Raw genomic sequence first — 18,771 nt, 5'->3', positions numbered from 1 at the left:
GAATATTCTGTGGTGTGTTTTGTAACCAGAGAAATTGCCAAATGCACGTTTGAGCAGGATACTAAATAACAACATAATTTCCATGGGTACGAAACTCAGTGCTGTGGTGCTACGTTTGTTCCACACTAACATAGGGAAGCGAATGTCGGACAATCTCAAAGCAAAATGAGGGAAGACAAGCTGCAGAAATGTGTTTTTTTTTTAAGAAGAATGATGAAAATATCGTGGAGGGACAGAGTAACAAACGAGGAAGTGTTGTGAAAAACAGGAATAAGGAGGGGGCTCATATCATCAATTAGGAAATGGCAGCTGGAATTTCTTGGACAAGTAATGAGGAAACAGAAGTTCGAACATCTTTCAGGGACAGGAAAAATCGTTAGAAGAAAATCCCGCAGTTGGCAGTGCACGACATTCATGAGTTACACAAAGGGACAGATAGGCAAAAGTTTTGAAGAGCTTATTAGAACTTCTTAGATTAAAGACAGATGGAAGACCATGGTTGCCCATGTCATATGACACGGCATGTAATGATGATGTTGTGGTGTGCTGGTCAGAGTGTGACATGAAACAAAAATAAACATTAAATTATAAAAATCAAACAATTACATAAAAATATATTGTGGTATTAAAATAAATGGTAGCGAAGTAAACATTTAAATCGTTTCTTACCTTGAAATCGGGAATAAAGAGTTCGATAATGAATAGATCATATGACAATTTATGAGAGCAATATCAATACTGCTTCTTCTCAAATACTCACTTAAGTTCTCTGCTGAGCACAATATTGATCCTGTTTTTAAGTGGCCTATTTTTCTCTGGAATCGAGAACCAGGTTTTTCGTCCCATAATAACAGCGTTGCACTTTCCTGTCACCAACAGAAATATAGCAGGGGTCATTTCTATTGGACAAATAGGAGATTACAAAGCTTAAAACTGTAGTGTACCCTTGCCAAACAGCCTCTCTCTGAACTAACGTTGCTGTCAATTGCTGCCCAATCAGAAAGCTCCCTGACACTGTAGCTCAAGTTAGAAGCCAAGGAGTGACTTCATAGAAGAATATAAAATTATAAATGGGTTTAACCTGGTAGATTAGAACCATAGAACATTACAGCACAGAAATAGGCCTTTTGGCCCTTCATGGCTGTGCCAAACCATTTTTCTGCCTAGTCCCACTGACCTGCACCTGGGCCATATCTCTCCAAACCATCCATATACCTGTCCAAGTTTTCCTTAAATGTCAAAAGTGAGCCCGCATTCACCACTTCATCTGGCAGCTCATTCCACACTCCCACCACTCTCTGCATGAAGAAGCCCCCCCCATGTTCCCTTTAAACTTTTCCCCCTTCACCCTTAACCCATGACCTCTGTTTTTTTCCTCCCCTAGCCTCAGTGGAAAAAGCCTGCTTGCATTCACTCTATCTATACCCATCATAATTTTACACACCTCTATCAAATCACCCCTCATTCTCCTACGCTCCAGGGAATAAAGTCCTAACCTATTCAACCTTTCGCTGTAACTCAGTTTCTCAAGTCCTGGCAACATCCTTGTAAACCTTCTCTGCACTCTTTCAACCTTATTAATATCCTTCTTGTAATTAGGTGACCAAAGCGGCACACAATACTCCAAATTCGGTCTCACCAATGTCTTATACAACTTCACCATTACATTCCAACTCTTATACTCAATACTTTGATTTATAAAGGCCAATGTACCAAAAGTTTTCTTTACAACCCTATCTAATTGTGAAGCCACTTTTAGGGAATTATGTACCTGTACTCCCAGATCCCTCTGTTCTACTGCACTCCTCAGTGTCCTACCATTTACCTTGTATGTTCTACCTTGGTTTGACCTTCTGAAGTGCAATACCTCATACTTGTCCGCATTAAACTCCATCTGCCATTTTTCTGCCCATTCCTCCAACTGGTCTAAATCCCTCTGCAAGCTTTGAAAACCTTCTTCACTGTCCACTACACCTCCAATCTTTGTATCATCAGCAAATTTACTGATCCAATTTGCCATATTATCATCCAGATCATTGATATAGATGACAAATAACAATGGACCCAGCACTGACCCCTGTGGCACACCACTAGTGACAGGCCTCCACTCAGAGTAGCAATCCTCCACTACCACTCTCTGGCTTCTTCCATTGAGCCAATGTCTAATCCAATTTACTACCTCTCCATGTATACCTAGCGACTGAATCTTCCTAACTAACCTCCCATGCGGGACCTTGTCAAAGGCCTTACTGAAGTCCACGTATACAACATCCACTGCCTTCCCTTCATCCACTTTCCTGGTAACTTCCTCGAAAAACTCTAAAAGATTGCCAGAGCTTATTCCAAGGCTGAAATGTCAAACTGAGTAGGGTCCAGAGGAGGTTCAGGAGAATGATCCTGGGAATGAAAGGGTTAACACGTGAGGAGTGTTTGACGGCTCTGGTCCTGTACTCAATTGAGTTTAGAAGAATGGGGTTGGGGGGGGAAGAAATCTCATTGAAATCTATCGACTATTAAAAGGTCTAGACAGAGTGAAAACAGAGGACGTTTCCTATTGTGTAGGAAATCTAGGACTGGAGGGTGCAGCCTCAGAATAGAAGGATGTCCCCTTAGAATTGAATTGACTTTATTTCTTCATCCTTCACATACATGGAGTAAAAATCTTTTGTTATGTCTCCAACTAAATGGGCAATGTGCAATCATAGTAATTTATATAAATTTATAATAAATAGAACAGTCAATGTAATATAGAGTACACTCAAGTCAGTGTGAGTTCATCAGTCTGATGGCCTGGTGGAAGAAGCTGTCCTGGAGCCTGTTGGTCCTGGCTTTTATGCTGTGGCACTGTTTCCCGGATGGTAGCAGCTGGAATAGATTGTGGTTGGGATGATTTGGGTTCCCAATGATCCTACAGGCCTTTTTTTAAAAAAAAACCACACCCATCCTTGTAAATGTCTTGAATCATGGGAAGTTCACAACTACAGATGCACTGGGCTGTCCGCACCACTCTCTGCAGAGTCCTGCGATTGAGGGAGGTACAGTTCCCATACCAGGCAGTGATGCAGCCAGTCAGGATGCTCTCAATTGTGCCCCTGTAGAAATTTCTTGGGGTTTGCGGGCCCATACCAAACATCCTCAACTGTCTGAGGTGAAAGAGGTGCTTTTGTGCCTTTTTCACCACACAGCCGGTGTGTACAGACCACATAAGGTCCTCGGTGATGTGGATGCTGAGGAACTTGAAGCTGTTTACCCTCTCAACCCCAGATCCATTGACGTCAATAGAGCAGAGATGAGGAGGAATTTCTTTAGGAGAGGGTAATGAATCTGGAATTCATTGCCACAGGTGGCTGTGAGGGCCAAGTCTTTGGGTATATTTAAAGAGGAGGTTGATAGGTCCCGGATTAATAAGAGTGTCAAAGGTTACAGGGGAAAAGCAGGTGAATGGGTTTGAGAAAGTAAATTAGCTATGATCGAATGGTGCTAGACTTGATGGGCCAAATGGCCTAATTCTGCTTCTATGTCTTGTGGTCTAAACAAAAGAGGGCACAGTTTTAAGGTGATGGGGGAAGTTTTAAGGAGATTTATGAGGCAAATTTTTTTTAAACATTAGAAGTGGTAGGTGCCTAGAACTAGCTGCCGGGGAGGTGGCATTTACACTACACGCTGCATCTGCAAAGGAAACAGCATTATGAAGGACCCCACGCACCCCTCATACAATCTTTTCTCTCTCCTGCCGTCTGGGAAAAGGCTCCGAAGCATTCGCGCTCTCACGACCAGACTATGTAACAGTTTCTTCCCCCAAGCTATCAGACTCCTCAATACCCAGAGCCTAGACTGACACCTTACCCTATTGTCCTGTTTATTATTTATTGTAATGCCTGCTCTGTTTTTGTGCACTTTACGCAGTCCTGTGTAGGTCTGTAGTCTAGAGTAGCTTTCACTGTTGTTTTTTATGTAGTTCAGTCTAGTTTTTGTGCTGTGTCATGTAACACCATGGTCCTGAAAAACGTTGTCTCGTTTTTACTATGTATTGTACCAGCAGTTATGGTCAAAATGACAATAAAAGTGACTTGACTTGAGTTGAGGTGGTAGAAGCAGGTACAAAACCAATGTTTGAGAGGTATTTTAGGCAGACAAACAGGCAGGGAATAGATGGGTACAGGCCATGCACAGAGAGATGGGATTTGTTTGGACTGGCATTGTAATCAGCACAGATATGGTGATTTGCAGGGTTTATTCCACCCCCCCCCCCCCCATCTTTCTGAACTCCAGCAAGTACAGGCCCAGAGTCATCTAACACACTGCATACATTAACCCTTTCAGGATCATTCAAAAGTTCAAAATAAATTTATTATCTAAGTATTATCTAAGTGTGCGTGTGCCCTTAACTCCTGGTGGAGTCGTCGGGCGCTGTCATGACAAGCTTTTTGCACCGATCTTTTTGGTGATTGCTCATCGTACGGTGTGTCTTGGGCATCTGAAACCTGGTGGAGCCCAAGGGGATCAGATAGGAGAGGGCAGAAGACCATCAGGTTGGAGGCTACCCAGACGGAATACAAGGTGTCGCTCCTCCCTCCCGAGTGAGACCTCACTGTGGCAGTCGGGGAGGCCATGGACGTCACCGTGGAACGGGTGGCCACCGGGAAATCCCGCTTTAGTGGCGTACAGAGCGAAGGTGCTTGACGAAGTGGTCTCCCAGTCCACATCGGGTCTCACCAATACACGGGAGGGTGCACTGGAAGCACTGGATACTGTATATGACCCCAACAGACTCAGAGGTGAAGTGTCACCTCACCTGGAAGGTTTATTTGGGGGCCTGGATGGTAGTGAGGGAGGTGGTTTGGGGGCAGGTGTGGCACTTGTTCTGCTTGCAAGGGTAAATACTGAGAGGGAGATCAGTGGGGAGGGATGAGTGGACAAGGGAGTCGCTTGGGGGGGGGCGATCCCTGTGGAAAGTGAAAATTGGGGGGGTGGGTAGGGAAAGATGTGCTTGGTGGTGGGATCCTGTTGGAGGTGGCTGAAGTTACGGAGAATTATGTGCTGGACACGGAGGCTGGTGGGGTGGTAGGTGAGGACAAGAGGAACCTATCCTTGGTGTGGTAGGCGGGAGGATGGGGTGATAGCAGATGAGCGTGTGAAATGGAAGAGATGTGGGCGAGGGCAGTGTTGATAGTGGAGGGAAGGAAGCCCTTTCTTTGAAAGAGGACGACACCTCAGTTGCGGACTGAAAAGCCTCATCCTGAGAGCAGATGCGGCAGAGACAGAGCAAATGAGAGAAGGGGATGGCGTTTTTACAAGTGACAGGCTGGGAAGAGGTATAGTCCAGATAGCTGTGAGAGTCAGTGGGTTTATAAAAGATACCAGGAGGTAGATTGTCTCCAGAGAAGGAGACAGAGGGATTGAGAAAGTGGAGGGAGGTATTGGAAATGGATCAGGTAAATTTGAGAGCAGGGTGGAAGTTGGAGGTAGAGTTGATGAAATCGATGAGCTCAGCATGGGTGCAGGAAACAGCACCAATGATGTAGCATAGGAAGAGCTGGGGAGCGATCCCTGTGTAGGCTTGGAACGTGGATTGTTCCATGTGGCCGACAAACAGGCAGGCATAGCTGGGACCCATGCCAGTGCCCATGGCTACACCCTTTGGTTTGAAGGAAATGGGAGGGACCAAAGGAGAAATTATTGAAGAGTGAGGACCAGTTCCACCAGACAGAGGAGAGTGGTGGTGGTGGAGGGGAACTGGTTGGGTCTGTTGGCCAGAAAGAAACAGAGACCCATAAGGCCCTCCTGATGGAGGATAAAGGTGTATAGGGTCTGGCCATCCATAGTGAAAATGAGACGATCGGGGCCAGGGAACTTAAAGCCATTGTAGAGATCGACAGCGTGTGAACTGTCATGGATGCGAGTAGGAAGGGACTGAACCAAGGGGGATAAAATAGAGTTGAGGTACGGGGACGAGTTCAGAGGGGCAGAAGCAGACAGAGACATTAGGTCCACCTGGACAGGCAGGTTTGTGGATCTTGGGTAGGAGGTAGAAACAGGAATTGTGGGGCAAGGTTGGTGGCAGTGGATGGGAGATCCCCAGAGTCAATGAGGTCAGTGATGGTGTGGGAGACAATGGACTGGTGTTCCCCAGCGGGGTCCTGTTCAAGGGGCAAGTAAGAAGTGATTGAGAGTTGCTGTCTGGCCTGAGCAAGGGAAAGGTCAGTCCACCAGATTACCACCGTCTGCAGATCTGATGGTGAGGTTGGGATTAGTGTGGAGAGGAGAGGAGAGGAGAGGGGAGCAGTGCCTTCAGAGGGAGTGAGGTTTGAATTGGAGAGAGGAATGTTAAAACCTATAGGTGTGCAGGGCAACAGTGACACAATGTGGTGGAAAATCAATACTGCAGATACTCAACACTTGCTCTTTCAAATACATCACTAAAGGCATCAAATGACACTGGAGCAGCAGGAGTTTTTACAACTCCTTTCAGACTGTTTACAACTCCTAATCTTCCTAAAATGGCTTCAGATCCCCTTAATATACCAGGCTAAGAAAACATCAAACTCACTCTTAAAGACCAGAGATTGTGCAGATTCTGCAGGAAACCCAGAGTAACCCACACAAAATGTGGGAGGAACTCAGCAAGTCAGGCAGCATCTAAGGATGGGAACAAACAGTTGGCATTTCGGCTGAGACCGTTCATCAGGACTGGAAAGGAAGGGGCAGAAGCCAGAATAAAATGGGGGAGGGGACAGTGTACCGGTTGGCAGGTGATAGGTGAGACCACATGAGGGAGAAGGCAGGTGGCTAGGGAAGGGAAGATGGAGTAAGAAGCTGGGAGGTGATTGGTGGAAGAGGTAATGGGCTGAAGGAGGAGGAATCTGATAGGAGAGGAGAGTGGACAGTATGAGGGGCACCAGAAGGAGATGATGGGGTCAGGAGAAGGGGTAAGAGGGGAGTTAGAAAGGGGAATGACAAAGAGAGAAGAGGAGGTGGAGTACAATTAAAGTTCCAATTTTCTTGGCGGTCCCAGGCTTCCCAAGTTCACCACTGAATTGCTTGGCTCCATTTGTAAGAAGATCCCCATGCCCTTGTGCTGGTTTCTCTTTCCCCGTCCTGCAGAATCCTCACCCAGTTTTAAAACTCCTGTTAAATCACCCCTCAATCTCCAAGGCCACACGAAGCAAGTCAAATCAACCTTCCCGAATGCGAGTTGTGATCCTCAAGTGGAGAAGGCTGTCAACTGCCGTAAAAGTCAATGAGCTGAATTACTCAGGGGGTCAGGAGCTGGAACCTGCGTGTGATATTCAGTGTAATTCTTCGCAAATGTTGCTATACCTTCTACTGAAGGGGTGGATGTCATCTTCTGGAAATGCCTGAACTCTTTGCTAGAAAAAAAAGTAGTGCAAATTTAAAAACAATTATTTTAAGAGAGTGCAGCCAAGAACGTTTAAATTTAACTGCTTATATAGCACACAATATGCAGATTCTTGCAAAGACCCAGTTACATGTCAAGTCCGTGCGATAATTAGGAAGAACAAGTAAGTCTAGCACCGTTCAGATATGAGAATACTTGCCTCCTCTACCCTCTCAGAACTCCGCCATGGATGGTCCCAGGACTGGCTGAGAGAGGAGCAGGGTGGGGCATGGGGCTAGCAACCCCATCCCATAAAAAAAAACCAGTGGTACAGAAACACCAACAAAAACTTTGAGGACCTCATCCCTGGGAGAGGAAAGATCAAGATGGGTGATACCTGGGGACAATTTGAAAGACCCCTTACAGAGGACTCCGGCGAGATGTGGTTGGAGCTTGTGCCTCAGGAGGAGAGATGAGCTTCTAAAAATGTTCATTTGGGAGGATGTGGAGAAAAAGGGTTTCAGGGCACCATGCAGGAATGTTATTTTTAAGGAATACACTATCCAAGGCGGCTGCTGTGGGGAGTAAATATGCTCAAAGCCAACAGACAGATTTTAGAAACAAAGGATATGGATTGGTGCAGGAAAGTGTCATTGAGCGGCAGTGCAGGATCAATGGCCTCTCGCTGCCATCTATCGGGTTCCTGTAAGCTAATACGAATCCCTCACTCTGACACGGCGTAATGAAGTAACCTGACTCCCAAATGTACTCTCCAAACTCCACGTTTAAAATCACACACAAAACAACTCGCCGTTGCTACAATCAGAAAGTTACAGCATTTCAGCTTGTTGCACAACGGCTGAAGGACCTTTGATCAGCCACAGTCAAGAGATCACCTAAGGCTGTCCATCCTCCCCCTTTCCCCTCCCTCACCAAAACTTCCCACCGGAGGCCCCAATAACGCATCGGAGTCGTCCTTCCTTCTCTGGCTGAGACCTGCCACCACAAAAATTCATCTCCTCCGTCTCCCTTCACCAAGGCCTCGCATCGGAGCCCCAAGAACTCACCGGGATTGTCCATCCCTAACCCCTCACCAGACACCCCAAAACACCAATTTGACCACATGCAGCATATCCACATGTCCGAGGCAATTCATTGAGACAGCCAGTGACCTTTCCTGTCTAAAGCCACTCCTGCAGTTCTAATATCTTGCAGACTGAATGCATCACTCTTGAGTACTGTCTAAATTAGTATTGTGTTTCTAGACCCTCAATAAACCCACCTTCTTGTTCAAGGCTGAGCTCTATATGAACCGATTATGCAGGTGAGCGGATCACAGAACAATGGTGGGAGGCGTGTATTTCGGAAACACCATGGCCATACAGAATACCCAGTGCTACTAAGGTGGATGAGGAGGGTCTTTAGTTTTAAGAGCCTCTCACAGGAGCTGGAAGCTCTTCAAGAACAGGAAAAGGAATCTCCTGAATCAAGGTGGGTCTCTGGGAGATACCCTGGGGTCTGAGGCGGGTGGGTGGCGATCCCGGGGTCTGGGTGGTCCCGTGAATATATCCTGAGGTCTATCTTGGGAGGGTGGTCCCGGGGGCAATGGAGATTCCCTAGGCTCTACACGGGGTGGAGATCCTTGGGGTCTGCGGTGGGTGGTCTCAAAGAGGGGAGGGGGTATTGGACAACCCGGGCAACCTCCCCATACCCGAAGGGGTCTCGTTTCTGCATCACTTGCCTCAGCCGGACCGGGTGCCACGGTAAGTTGCCCTTGTTCCCTATGCCCATGTTAGGGCAAACGGCGACGATGGAGTTGATCAACCGACCCATTCCGTCCGCTAAACAATGTCACCAGTCCCCGCACCGCGCGTAACTGGCGCCAATGTGACATCACATCAAGTTAGCCAATGGTGAACCACCGAACCGCCCCCTGGCGTGGCAGGAAAACGGCGCCAAAGTGACATCATACAAAACTATCCAATGGTGAGCGGCAGAGTGAAGGGGCCGTTCTCCCACACCCGCGCCGCAGAAAAATGGCGCCAAATATGACGTCACGCCAAAGCAGCCAATGGCAGGTCGGCAGGGATCCATCTACAGCATGAAAAAAATTAGAGTTTATTTATTATTTGTCATAATTATTGTTTAGACTTCTTCAGCAGCACGCTGCCAATGCTGGGAGGAGTCAGCAAGCTGTCCAGCAGTCTGTGTATGTGCTGCTTCGGACTGCAGTCTCTCCTCTGAGTCCAAAGTCCAGAAGCAACTTTATTCTCTCTCTCTTTTAATCTTTTTATTAGTATTAAAAATATTATGAACAAAATACAATTAAAATATTAATAATGGATTACAAACATATAAACTCCCATTACACATGAAGGGATACATAAACAATGAATACAGTATAAGTAGCAAGTTTATTCTCACTGACATTTATTGTTTTGTGGCAGTAAAGACATAAACTTCCTGCAAACCACAATAAACACCGGAATAAAAGAAGGAATAACAAGGTAGAGTCCATAGACCAGTCAGAAATCAGGTTTCTCGTCACTGACACAGGGTCCTGACATTTGATGTTTTGCAGCAGCGGGATGGCGCGATACAAACATTGCTACAAATTACAATATAAGCAATTAGCACAAAAATTCATGGGTTTGTGGGCCGTTTAGAAATCTGGTGGCGGAGGGGAAGGAACTGTCGGTGGAACATTGGTTGAGGGGCTCCAGGTTCTTGTTGCTTCTCCCTGATGGTAGCAAGGGGAAGAGGGCATGTCCCAGATGGGGAGGGACCCTGAGGATGCCCTCGATGGGGAGGGTTGTGCCAGCGATGTTGCTGTTCTCCGTCATTCCTGCGGTACCGCTTCAAATTTCAGCTGATCTGTCAGCCTGATAGCAGAAGGTGAAGAGCACACGCTTGCGGCCAGTGTCCGGGACTTACGGCCGCGCCTGGTGCTCGGGCCGAAGTGTGCGTGCCGCTTTAAGGGAGCAGCCTCGGTCGGCCCCGCTCCGCCCGGTGAGGTGACCGACGCAGCCTCACTCCGCCGTCGCTCCGCCCATCACTCGGCCGGGGCCGGGGGTGCGAGCCGCTTGCAGCCGCGATGTCCCAGGCGAAAGGCCGCGGGAGGAAAGCTGCGGGGAGCCAGGTTGTGATCAGCAAATTCTTCCGCCCTGTAGCGAGGAAGGGGCAGAAGGAGAGGGAAGACAATGCGGCAGCAGCTTGCCTCGCCCCCGGGCTCCAGGTCAGTTAGCACTCGGACGCGTTATGCGTGCGTCTCTGTTCCTTTCAGCACATTTGATGAATAAGGGATTGATGTGCATGTAATATTCTGAATGCCGAGGCACGTGGAGAGAAATTGTAGTGATGCACATCCCACTTCCTGGTGTCTTTGTTCATGATCTGTTACTTTCTTTTGTTGCCGGTTTTGGGTACGCTTTCCAGCCTAGATCTACTGGAAGGTCGCGGGTTTTCACGTGGGGCCAGTTTGATTTGCCCCTGGAATTTGGGAGTGTGTGACCTTGGCACTGTTGCTTGTGATTACACTGAAGGGAACTATTGTCAAAACCCGCAGCCCGGGAAAGGTTGTGAGTTGAGGTTTTGTATTATAAATTGACAGAAGAATACTGGCTCATTAAACCCAATTCCTTCCGGGCCCATGGATGCCAAGTCAGAGATCTTCCCAATAATCCTACCAGTGAACGATTGTGGTAATATTGAGATCGATCTCCTAAGGGTCTGTCTGGTGGGTCCTCGTGGCTGTAGAGGCCAATCCAGGGTCCTCATGATCAAAATATTAGGGTGCACTTCCTTAAGGGAGAAGGCCTGTGTGTGACTTTGTTTGTCATGGGGAGGCTGATGCATGGGGAGCCACCACAGGTCCCAGGACAGACCAGGGTCAAGGTCCCGCGGCATGGAATGCAGGATGACTGGGGACCTTCGCTGCTGTAGCATTCCTCCACCTTCACTGTTGCTGTGATGTGTCATCCTCTTCAGGCAGCTCCATCATCGAGGTCTTGGTTGGATCGCTCTTCGTCTGCCTTGAACTTACTGCTATGGGTGACCCTATCAGGGGGTAAGCAATGGGTGGCATCTCAAGAATTCACAGACCTTTCCACCGTGACGAGGTTACAGTCCTTGGAGAGGAATGCATGATAACCTTACCACAACGGAGTACCTGGCCGAGGGCTGAAGACCCGTGCCGACCAACTGGCTGGTGTGTTCACGGATATCTTCAACCTCTCAGTCCGTCAGTGTGTGGTATTCACCTGCTTCAAGCTGGCTTCAGTCGTACCGGTGTCCAAGAAGAGCGTGGTAACCTGCCTAAATGACTATCACCCAGTGGCACTTACGTCCACAGTGATGAAGTGTTTTGAGAGCCTGGTGTTGAAGCACAACAGCTCCTGTCTGAATGGCAACTTGGATCCACTCCAATTCGCCGACCGAAGCAACAGGTCGACAGCAGATGCTGTCTCATTGGCTCTTCACTCAACTCTGGAACAGCAAAGATGCACACATCAGGATGCTCTTTATTGATTACAGCTCAGCATTTAACATCCCCTCAAAGCTAATCAGTAAACTCTAAGACCTGGGCCTCACTACCCCACTGGATTTCCTCACTTGTAGAGCCCAGTCAGTTCAGATTGGCAACCACATTTCCTCCACAATCTCCATCAGCACATGAGCACCACAGGGATGTGTGCTTAGCCCCCTGTTCTACTCCCTTTACACCTATGACTGTGTGGCTAAATACAACTCCAACACCATATACAAGTTTGCTGATGACCTCACTGTTGTGGGCTGTATCGAAGGTGGTAATGAATCAGCATACAAGAAAATTTGGCTGAGTGGTGTAATAACAATAACAACCTCTCACCCAATGTCAATAAGACCAAGGAACTGATTGTAGACTTCAGGAGAGGGAAACCAGAGGTCTCTGAGCCAGTAATCATCAGAGGATCTGAGGTAGAGAGGGACAGTAACTTTAAATTCAGAGGTGTCACTATCTGAGAAGATTGTCCAGGACCCATCATATAAATATTATCAAGTCAAGTCACTTCTTATTGTCATTTCGACCATAACTGCTGGTACAGTACACAGTAAAAATGAGACAATGTTTTTCAGGACCATGGTGTTACATGACACATTACAAAAACTAGACTGAGCTATGTAAAAAAACACAACACAGAGAAAATAAAAAAACACAACAACTACACTAGACTACAGACCCACCCAGGACTGCATAAAGTGCACAAAACAGTGCAGGCATTACAATAAATAATAAACAAGACAATAGGGCAGTAAGGTGTCAGTCCAGGCTCTGGGTATTGAGGAGTCTGATAGCTTGGGGGAAGAAACTGTTACGTAGTCTGGTCGTGAGAACCCGAATGCATGAATGCAAGAAAACATGACAGATCCTCTACTTCATCAGGAGTCAGCAGAGGTTCAGCATTTAATCAAAAATCTTGGTAAACTTCTATAGCTGTGTGGTGGGAAGTGTGCTGAGTGCCTGCATTATGGCCTGGTATGGGAGCGCCAAGGCCTTTGAGTGGAAAACCCTACAAAAGGTGGTGGATTCGACCCAGTACGTCATGGATAAAATCTTCCCAAGCATTGAGCACATCTACATGAAACATTGCTGTAGAAAAACAGCATCCATCATCAAAGATCCTCACCACCCAGGCCATGCTCTTTTCTCACTGCTGCCATCAGGTCAAAGGTACGAGTGCCTCAGGACTCGCATCACCAGGTTTATGAAGTTACTGCCCCTCAACCATCAGGCTCTTGAACAAAAGGGCATAACTACGCTCATTTAAGGAATCTTATCTTGTTTTTTATTCTCGTTATTTATTTATTATCTGCATTTGCAGACTTTCTTTTTACAGTTTACAGTTCCTGTTTAGTTTACAGATCCTGTTTATAGTTACTGTTCTATAGATCTGCTAGGTATTCCCACAGAAAAAGAATCTCAGGGTTGTATGTGGTGACATGCATGTACTCTGATAATAAATTTACTTTGAACTCTGCACCTTGAGAGTTAGGCCATTTGGCCCATTGTTATTTATCGCTATTTACTTATATCTGCATTTGCACAGAATGTTGTCCATTGCTTACAGTTACTGTTGTATAGATTTGGTGTATGCCTGCAGAAAAAGAATCTCAGGGTTGTGTGTGGTGATATGTATGTATTCTGTACTATGTATTTTGAACATTGAGTATAACCAACAAGGAGTTAAAATTCCAAAAACCTGCTTCAAGCCACCATAGTTGAAAATGAAATGTTCTGAGAACTGTCCTCCAGACATCTAGTTTGCAAGGGAGTGTGGAAGGAAAGGTTGTATAGGGTGACATACATGTACTTTGACAAGAAATTTGCTTTTCGCTTCCCAGTAATGGATTCCAAAGTTCAATGGAGCATTTGGAACATCATCACCATCATTATGTGCCGCGTTGTATGATGGAGGCCATCGTGGTCTTTCCATCACCATGATTGTTCTTGGCAATTTTTTCTTCAGAAGTGGTTTGCCATTGCCATCTTCTGGGCAGTGTCTTTACAAGATAGGTGACCTCAGCCATTATCAATACTCTTCAGAGATTGTCTGCCTGGCATCAGTGGTCACATAACCAGGACGACCATCCACCACCTGCTCCAGTGGCTTCATGTGACCCTGATCGGGGGGGCTAAGCAGGTGCTATGCCTTACCCATGGATGACCTGCAAGCTAGTGGAGGGAAGGAGCGCCTTACACCTCCTTTGGTAGAGACGTGTCACCACCCTGCCACCCTATTTGAAACATGATGGTCATAATAGCGAGGCTGAAACTGATAAAAAGCAGTTAGGAAAGTGATAAATACTGCTCCTGTTGGTGGCCACATCACGATGAAACATGAAAGAGATGTTGGGAAAGAAGGGGCAAGTCCCCCGCTGTTTTCCTCTGGGTTTTGGGCACTGGTGGGCAGCTAACCAGGCAAAAGGAGTGATCTTTGGAGGAAGTGAGTACTCGACAGTGGGCATCAGTGAGACGGTTTTTTACATTGCCACTCCTGGTGAGAACATTGATAGGTGGACGCTGCAGAGGCAAGAGAGGTTGAGGAATGAGGACATGCCTGTGATGCCCATAGTTCCATCTTGATCGTGAGGTTTTACGTTAGGAAATGTTATTGTGACTTTTAGTCACCCATAGCAGTTCTCTTTGTGATGACATGTTCTGTGAAATGGAATGATCTGTGCTTTGGGTGAGTGTAGGGAAGGGGAGAAGAGTGTTCAAATCTTGCTTGACAGTGCCCTGTGGATCCTGTAACCAAACTTTCTGCTCAGAATATACAAGCAGACCTTCAGTTCTGGCGAAAGATCAACATCCTCTCTTTAAGAAGGGAGAAAAGCAAAAGAAAGGAAATTACAGGCCAGTTAGCCTCACCTCAGAGGTTGGGAAAGTGTTGGAGTCTATTATTAAAGATGAGGTTTCAGGGTACTTGGAGACTAATGATAAAATAAGTCAAAGTCTGCATGGTTTCTGTAAAGGGATCTTGCCTGACAAATTCGTTAGAGTTCTTCGAGGAAGTAACAAGCAGGGTGGACAAAGGAGAGGCAGTGGATGCAATTTACTTGGATTTTCAGACGGTGTTTGATAAGGTGCTGCACATGAGGCTGCTTAACAAGATAAAATTTTACTGCTTTGTAGGAAAGATACTGGCATGGATAGAGGAATGGCTGACAGGCAGGAGGCAGTGAGTGGGATTAAAGGGGGCCTTTTCTGGTTGGCTGCCAGTGACTAGTGGCGTTCCTCAGGGTTCAGTACTGGGACTGCTGCTTTTCACATTGTTTGTCAGTTATTTAGATTATGGAATTAATGGCTTTGTGGCAAAGTTTGCGGATAATATTTAGATAGGTGGAGGGATAGGTAGTGCTGAGGAAACAATGCGATTTCAGCAGGACTAAGAGAAATTGGAAGAATGGGCAAAAACTTGGCAGATGGAATACAGTGTTAGGAAATGTATGATAATGCATTTTGTTAAAAAGGAACAATAATGCAGACTATTATATAAATGGGGAGAAGGTTCAAACATCAGAGGTGCAGAGGGACTTAGGAGTCCTCGTGCAAGACTCCAGAAGGTTAATTTACAGGTTGAGTCTGGTAAAGAAGGCAAATGAAATGTTGGCATTTATTTCAAGGGGAATAGAATAAAAAAGCAAGGAGATAATACTGAGGCTTTATAAAATACTCGTCAGCCCGCATTTGGAGTATTGTCAGCAGTTTTGGCCCCATATCTCAGAAAGGATGTGTTTCCATTGGAGAGAGTCCAGAGGAGGTTCACGAGGATGATTCCGGGAATGAAGGGGTTAACATATGAGGTGCGCTTGGCAGCTTTGGGCCTGTACTCACTGGAATTTAGAAGATGAGGCGGGATATCATTGAAACCTACCAAATGTTGAAAGGACTAGGTAGGGTGGATGTGGAGAGGATGTTTCCTATGGTGGGGGTATCCAGAACTAGAGGGCACAGCCTCAAAATTGACTATTTAGAGCAGAGATGAGGAGGATTTTTTTAGCCAGCGAGTAGTGAATCTGTGGAATGCTCTACCATGGACTGCGGTAGAGGCCACGTCCATGCGTATGTTTAAGGCAGAAGTTGATCGTCAGGGCATTGAAAGATATGGCGAGAAGGCAGGTGTATGGGGTTGAGTGGGATCTGGGATCAGCCATGATGGTGGAGCAAATTTGATGGGCTGAATGGCCTAATTCTGCTCCTGTGTCTTATGGTCTTATCCATTGAGAGTGTCCTGATTGTCTGGTACAGGGATTATAAGGCATCTGAGCACAAGTCCCAAAAAAGCCTTGGGTCCTTCTTCATTAGAGATATCTCCATTAGAGATATTTATCAGGAGTGCTGCATTGTCAGGGCTCTTCATAGTATCAGTGATCCCTCCCGCCTGTCTTTGAGCCCCTACCACAGCATTCGGACAAGAGCTTCTTCCCCCAGACCGTAAGACTACTGAAATCCCTGCCACCACCCGGGTCTCAGCACGTATGAAGCACCAGTGGCATTATGCTATTTGCTTTTTGACTTGTATCTTACATGCACAAAAATCTTAATTTATGTGTGATAATGTTACTTTATGTGTAATGTGTGTGTTATATGTACCTTGGTCCGGAGGAATGTTGTCTCATTTGGCGGTATACATGTGTATGATTGAATGACAATGAATTTGAAATTAAAAATCTATTCCCCTACATATATTTCCAGCTGATTTTAATTTTGGAGGAACTTAGCAGGTCAGGCAACATCTGTGGAGTGAGGTAAATAGTCAATTTTTTGGGCCCGGGCCCAGACCCTTTTCCTCCAGAGATGCTATCTGATCTCCTGATGACCTCCAGCATTTAGTCTGTGTTTATCCGTTTGACCATCCAATGCAAATACATGTTACCTAATACAAATCAGAAACATGTTTATTATCACTGTCCTAAATATTGTGAAAATTTGTTGTTTTGTAGCATTACTACAGTGCATAGATTGAACAACCAAAAGTCCCAAACTGCCATTTACTCTTTCTTGCCCTCACTGCACCAGAATATGTAAATCCTAGATCAGCCACTTCAGAACAACCCTCCGATAGACAACCCCTTAGGAGAACATCATACTCAACTCGGGTGATTACACTACTACGACAGTGCAAAGAACATAGAACGGAGAACAGTATAGGTCCTTCAGCCTGTAATGTGCCGGCCTTTTAACCTCTTCTGAAATCAATCTAGTGCTTCCTTCCTACATTAACCACCCTTTTTCTTTCATCCATGTGCCTGTCTAAGAGTCCCTTAAATGTCTGTAATGTATTTCCCTCTACCACCACCCTTGGCAGACTGTTGAAAGTACCCACCACTCTGTTTTAAAAAAAAACTTTACCTCTGACCCCCCCCCCCCCCCCCCACCTATACTTTCCTACCATCACCTTAACATTATGTCCTCCTGTATTAGCCATTTCTGCCCTGTGGTAAAAGTCTCTGGCTGTCCACTCTATCTGTGCATCTTGTACACCTCTAAAAGACATGAAATATACTATACATAGGAAAAAGAAAGGAACATAATGAAGTAGTGTTCATGGACTATACAAATTGTGATTCAGTGATTGCATATGGACGGGTCAGGATCAGAATCAGGTTCAATTCACTGGTGTATGCCATGAAATTTGTTGTTATGAGGCAACAAAACATAATTAAAAACTGTAAATTACAATAAGTATATATGTATTAAATTGAATAAGTAGTGCAAAAAGAGGAAAAAAAATGAGAGTGAGGTAGTGTAAATGGGTTAAATGTCCATTCAGAAATCTGATGGCAGAGGGGAGGAAGTTATTCCTGAATCATTGAGTGTGGGTCTTCAGGGTAATGTAGGAAGGAAGTGCTAGACTGATTTCAGAAGAGGTTAAAAGGCCGGCACATTACAGGCTGAAGGACCTGTACTGTTCTCTGTTCTATGTTCTTTGCACTGTTGTGGTAGGCTTCTCCCTGACGGTAGCAATGGGAAGAGGGCATGTCCCGGGTGCTGAGAATTCTTAACAAAGGACGCCGCCTTTTTGAGGCGTCACTCCTTGATGTCCTGGATGCTGGGGAGGCTAGTGCCCATGACGGAGCTGACTGAGTTTACAATTGTCTGTAGTTTATTTCCATCCTGTGTGGTGCCCCCTGCCCCTTCTCCATGCCAGACAGTGATGCAGCCAGTTCATACCTCATAGTAGAGTTTGTGTTACAGGTAATGAAATTTCATAGCTCAGAAACAGCCCACATAAAAATCAAGCTTTGGATAATTTGAATGAGAAGAATTTAAAATTTTAGTTTTGAATATTTTATGGCCTTGCAGTGAGGAGTCTCAAGACCATATAACCTGGTACAGAAGTAGGTGAACTAAGGGCTAGCAAGTACCTGTTTGATTTGAGGAGTTGTTTCCATCTGGGTGGGGAGCAGTTCTCACCTGGGTCAGTGATTCTCAGGATTTTTTTTTTGGAAATTATATTTCACTCGTGCATATAAATCGTTAACTGGTATGATTTAGGGTGAATCCAGAACTTCAAATCGTGAAAGGTGAGTTGGAGGTAACAGAATTTGGTGTAGTCAGACTGAGTTTGACTGTGAAAATTCACATCCTGCAGATCGTGGACTCTCAGAGGAGAAAGGAATCGGAGGTGGAGCAGGTGGAACCTACGACAAAACGCAGAAAGTTGGCGAGCCAAGAAGAGAATGGAGATGTAGTTGAAATGGGTTACAGTAAGTACACACGTAGTGGGATCTATTTTTATTGTTATTGGTCAGTGGCGAACTGACTCTATAACCAAAGTCTGTTAATTTCCTTGCCCCCTGTGACACTTCTCCACGTTCCAGATGCTGGTTAGCTCCATTTGGCTGAAGTGTAGGGCAAGTACTGCGATATATGGCTGGGCAGTAGAGTT

The 18,771-nt window shown here is 45.9% G+C and overlaps 2 protein-coding genes across 2 annotated transcripts in view; one reads left to right on the top strand and one right to left on the bottom strand.

Moving 5' to 3' along the window:
* The window catches only part of dhfr (dihydrofolate reductase), a 33,960-nt gene extending 24,746 nt beyond the window's left edge, over positions 1-9,214 (bottom strand). The window contains exons 1-3 of the mRNA XM_073067317.1: positions 9,081-9,214; positions 7,321-7,370; positions 761-866 (exon numbers count right to left, since the gene is read on the bottom strand). Coding sequence (XP_072923418.1) covers positions 761-866; positions 7,321-7,370; positions 9,081-9,172 — 248 coding nt within the window. The 5' untranslated portion in view covers positions 9,173-9,214. The remainder of the gene's footprint in view (positions 1-760; positions 867-7,320; positions 7,371-9,080) is intronic.
* Positions 9,215-10,288: 1,074 nt separating this feature from the next.
* The window catches only part of msh3 (mutS homolog 3 (E. coli)), a 237,635-nt gene continuing 229,152 nt past the window's right edge, over positions 10,289-18,771 (top strand). Inside the window, exons 1-2 of the mRNA XM_073067310.1 lie at positions 10,289-10,574; positions 18,475-18,589. Coding sequence (XP_072923411.1) covers positions 10,434-10,574; positions 18,475-18,589 — 256 coding nt within the window. The 5' untranslated portion in view covers positions 10,289-10,433. The remainder of the gene's footprint in view (positions 10,575-18,474; positions 18,590-18,771) is intronic.

Source organism: Hemitrygon akajei, chromosome 2 (genome assembly GCF_048418815.1).
Source record: "Hemitrygon akajei chromosome 2, sHemAka1.3, whole genome shotgun sequence".
Classification (NCBI taxonomy): Eukaryota; Metazoa; Chordata; class Chondrichthyes; order Myliobatiformes; family Dasyatidae; genus Hemitrygon; species Hemitrygon akajei.
The sequence above is the reverse complement of the archived record's forward strand: the minus strand, read 5'-3'. Positions and strand labels throughout refer to the sequence as shown.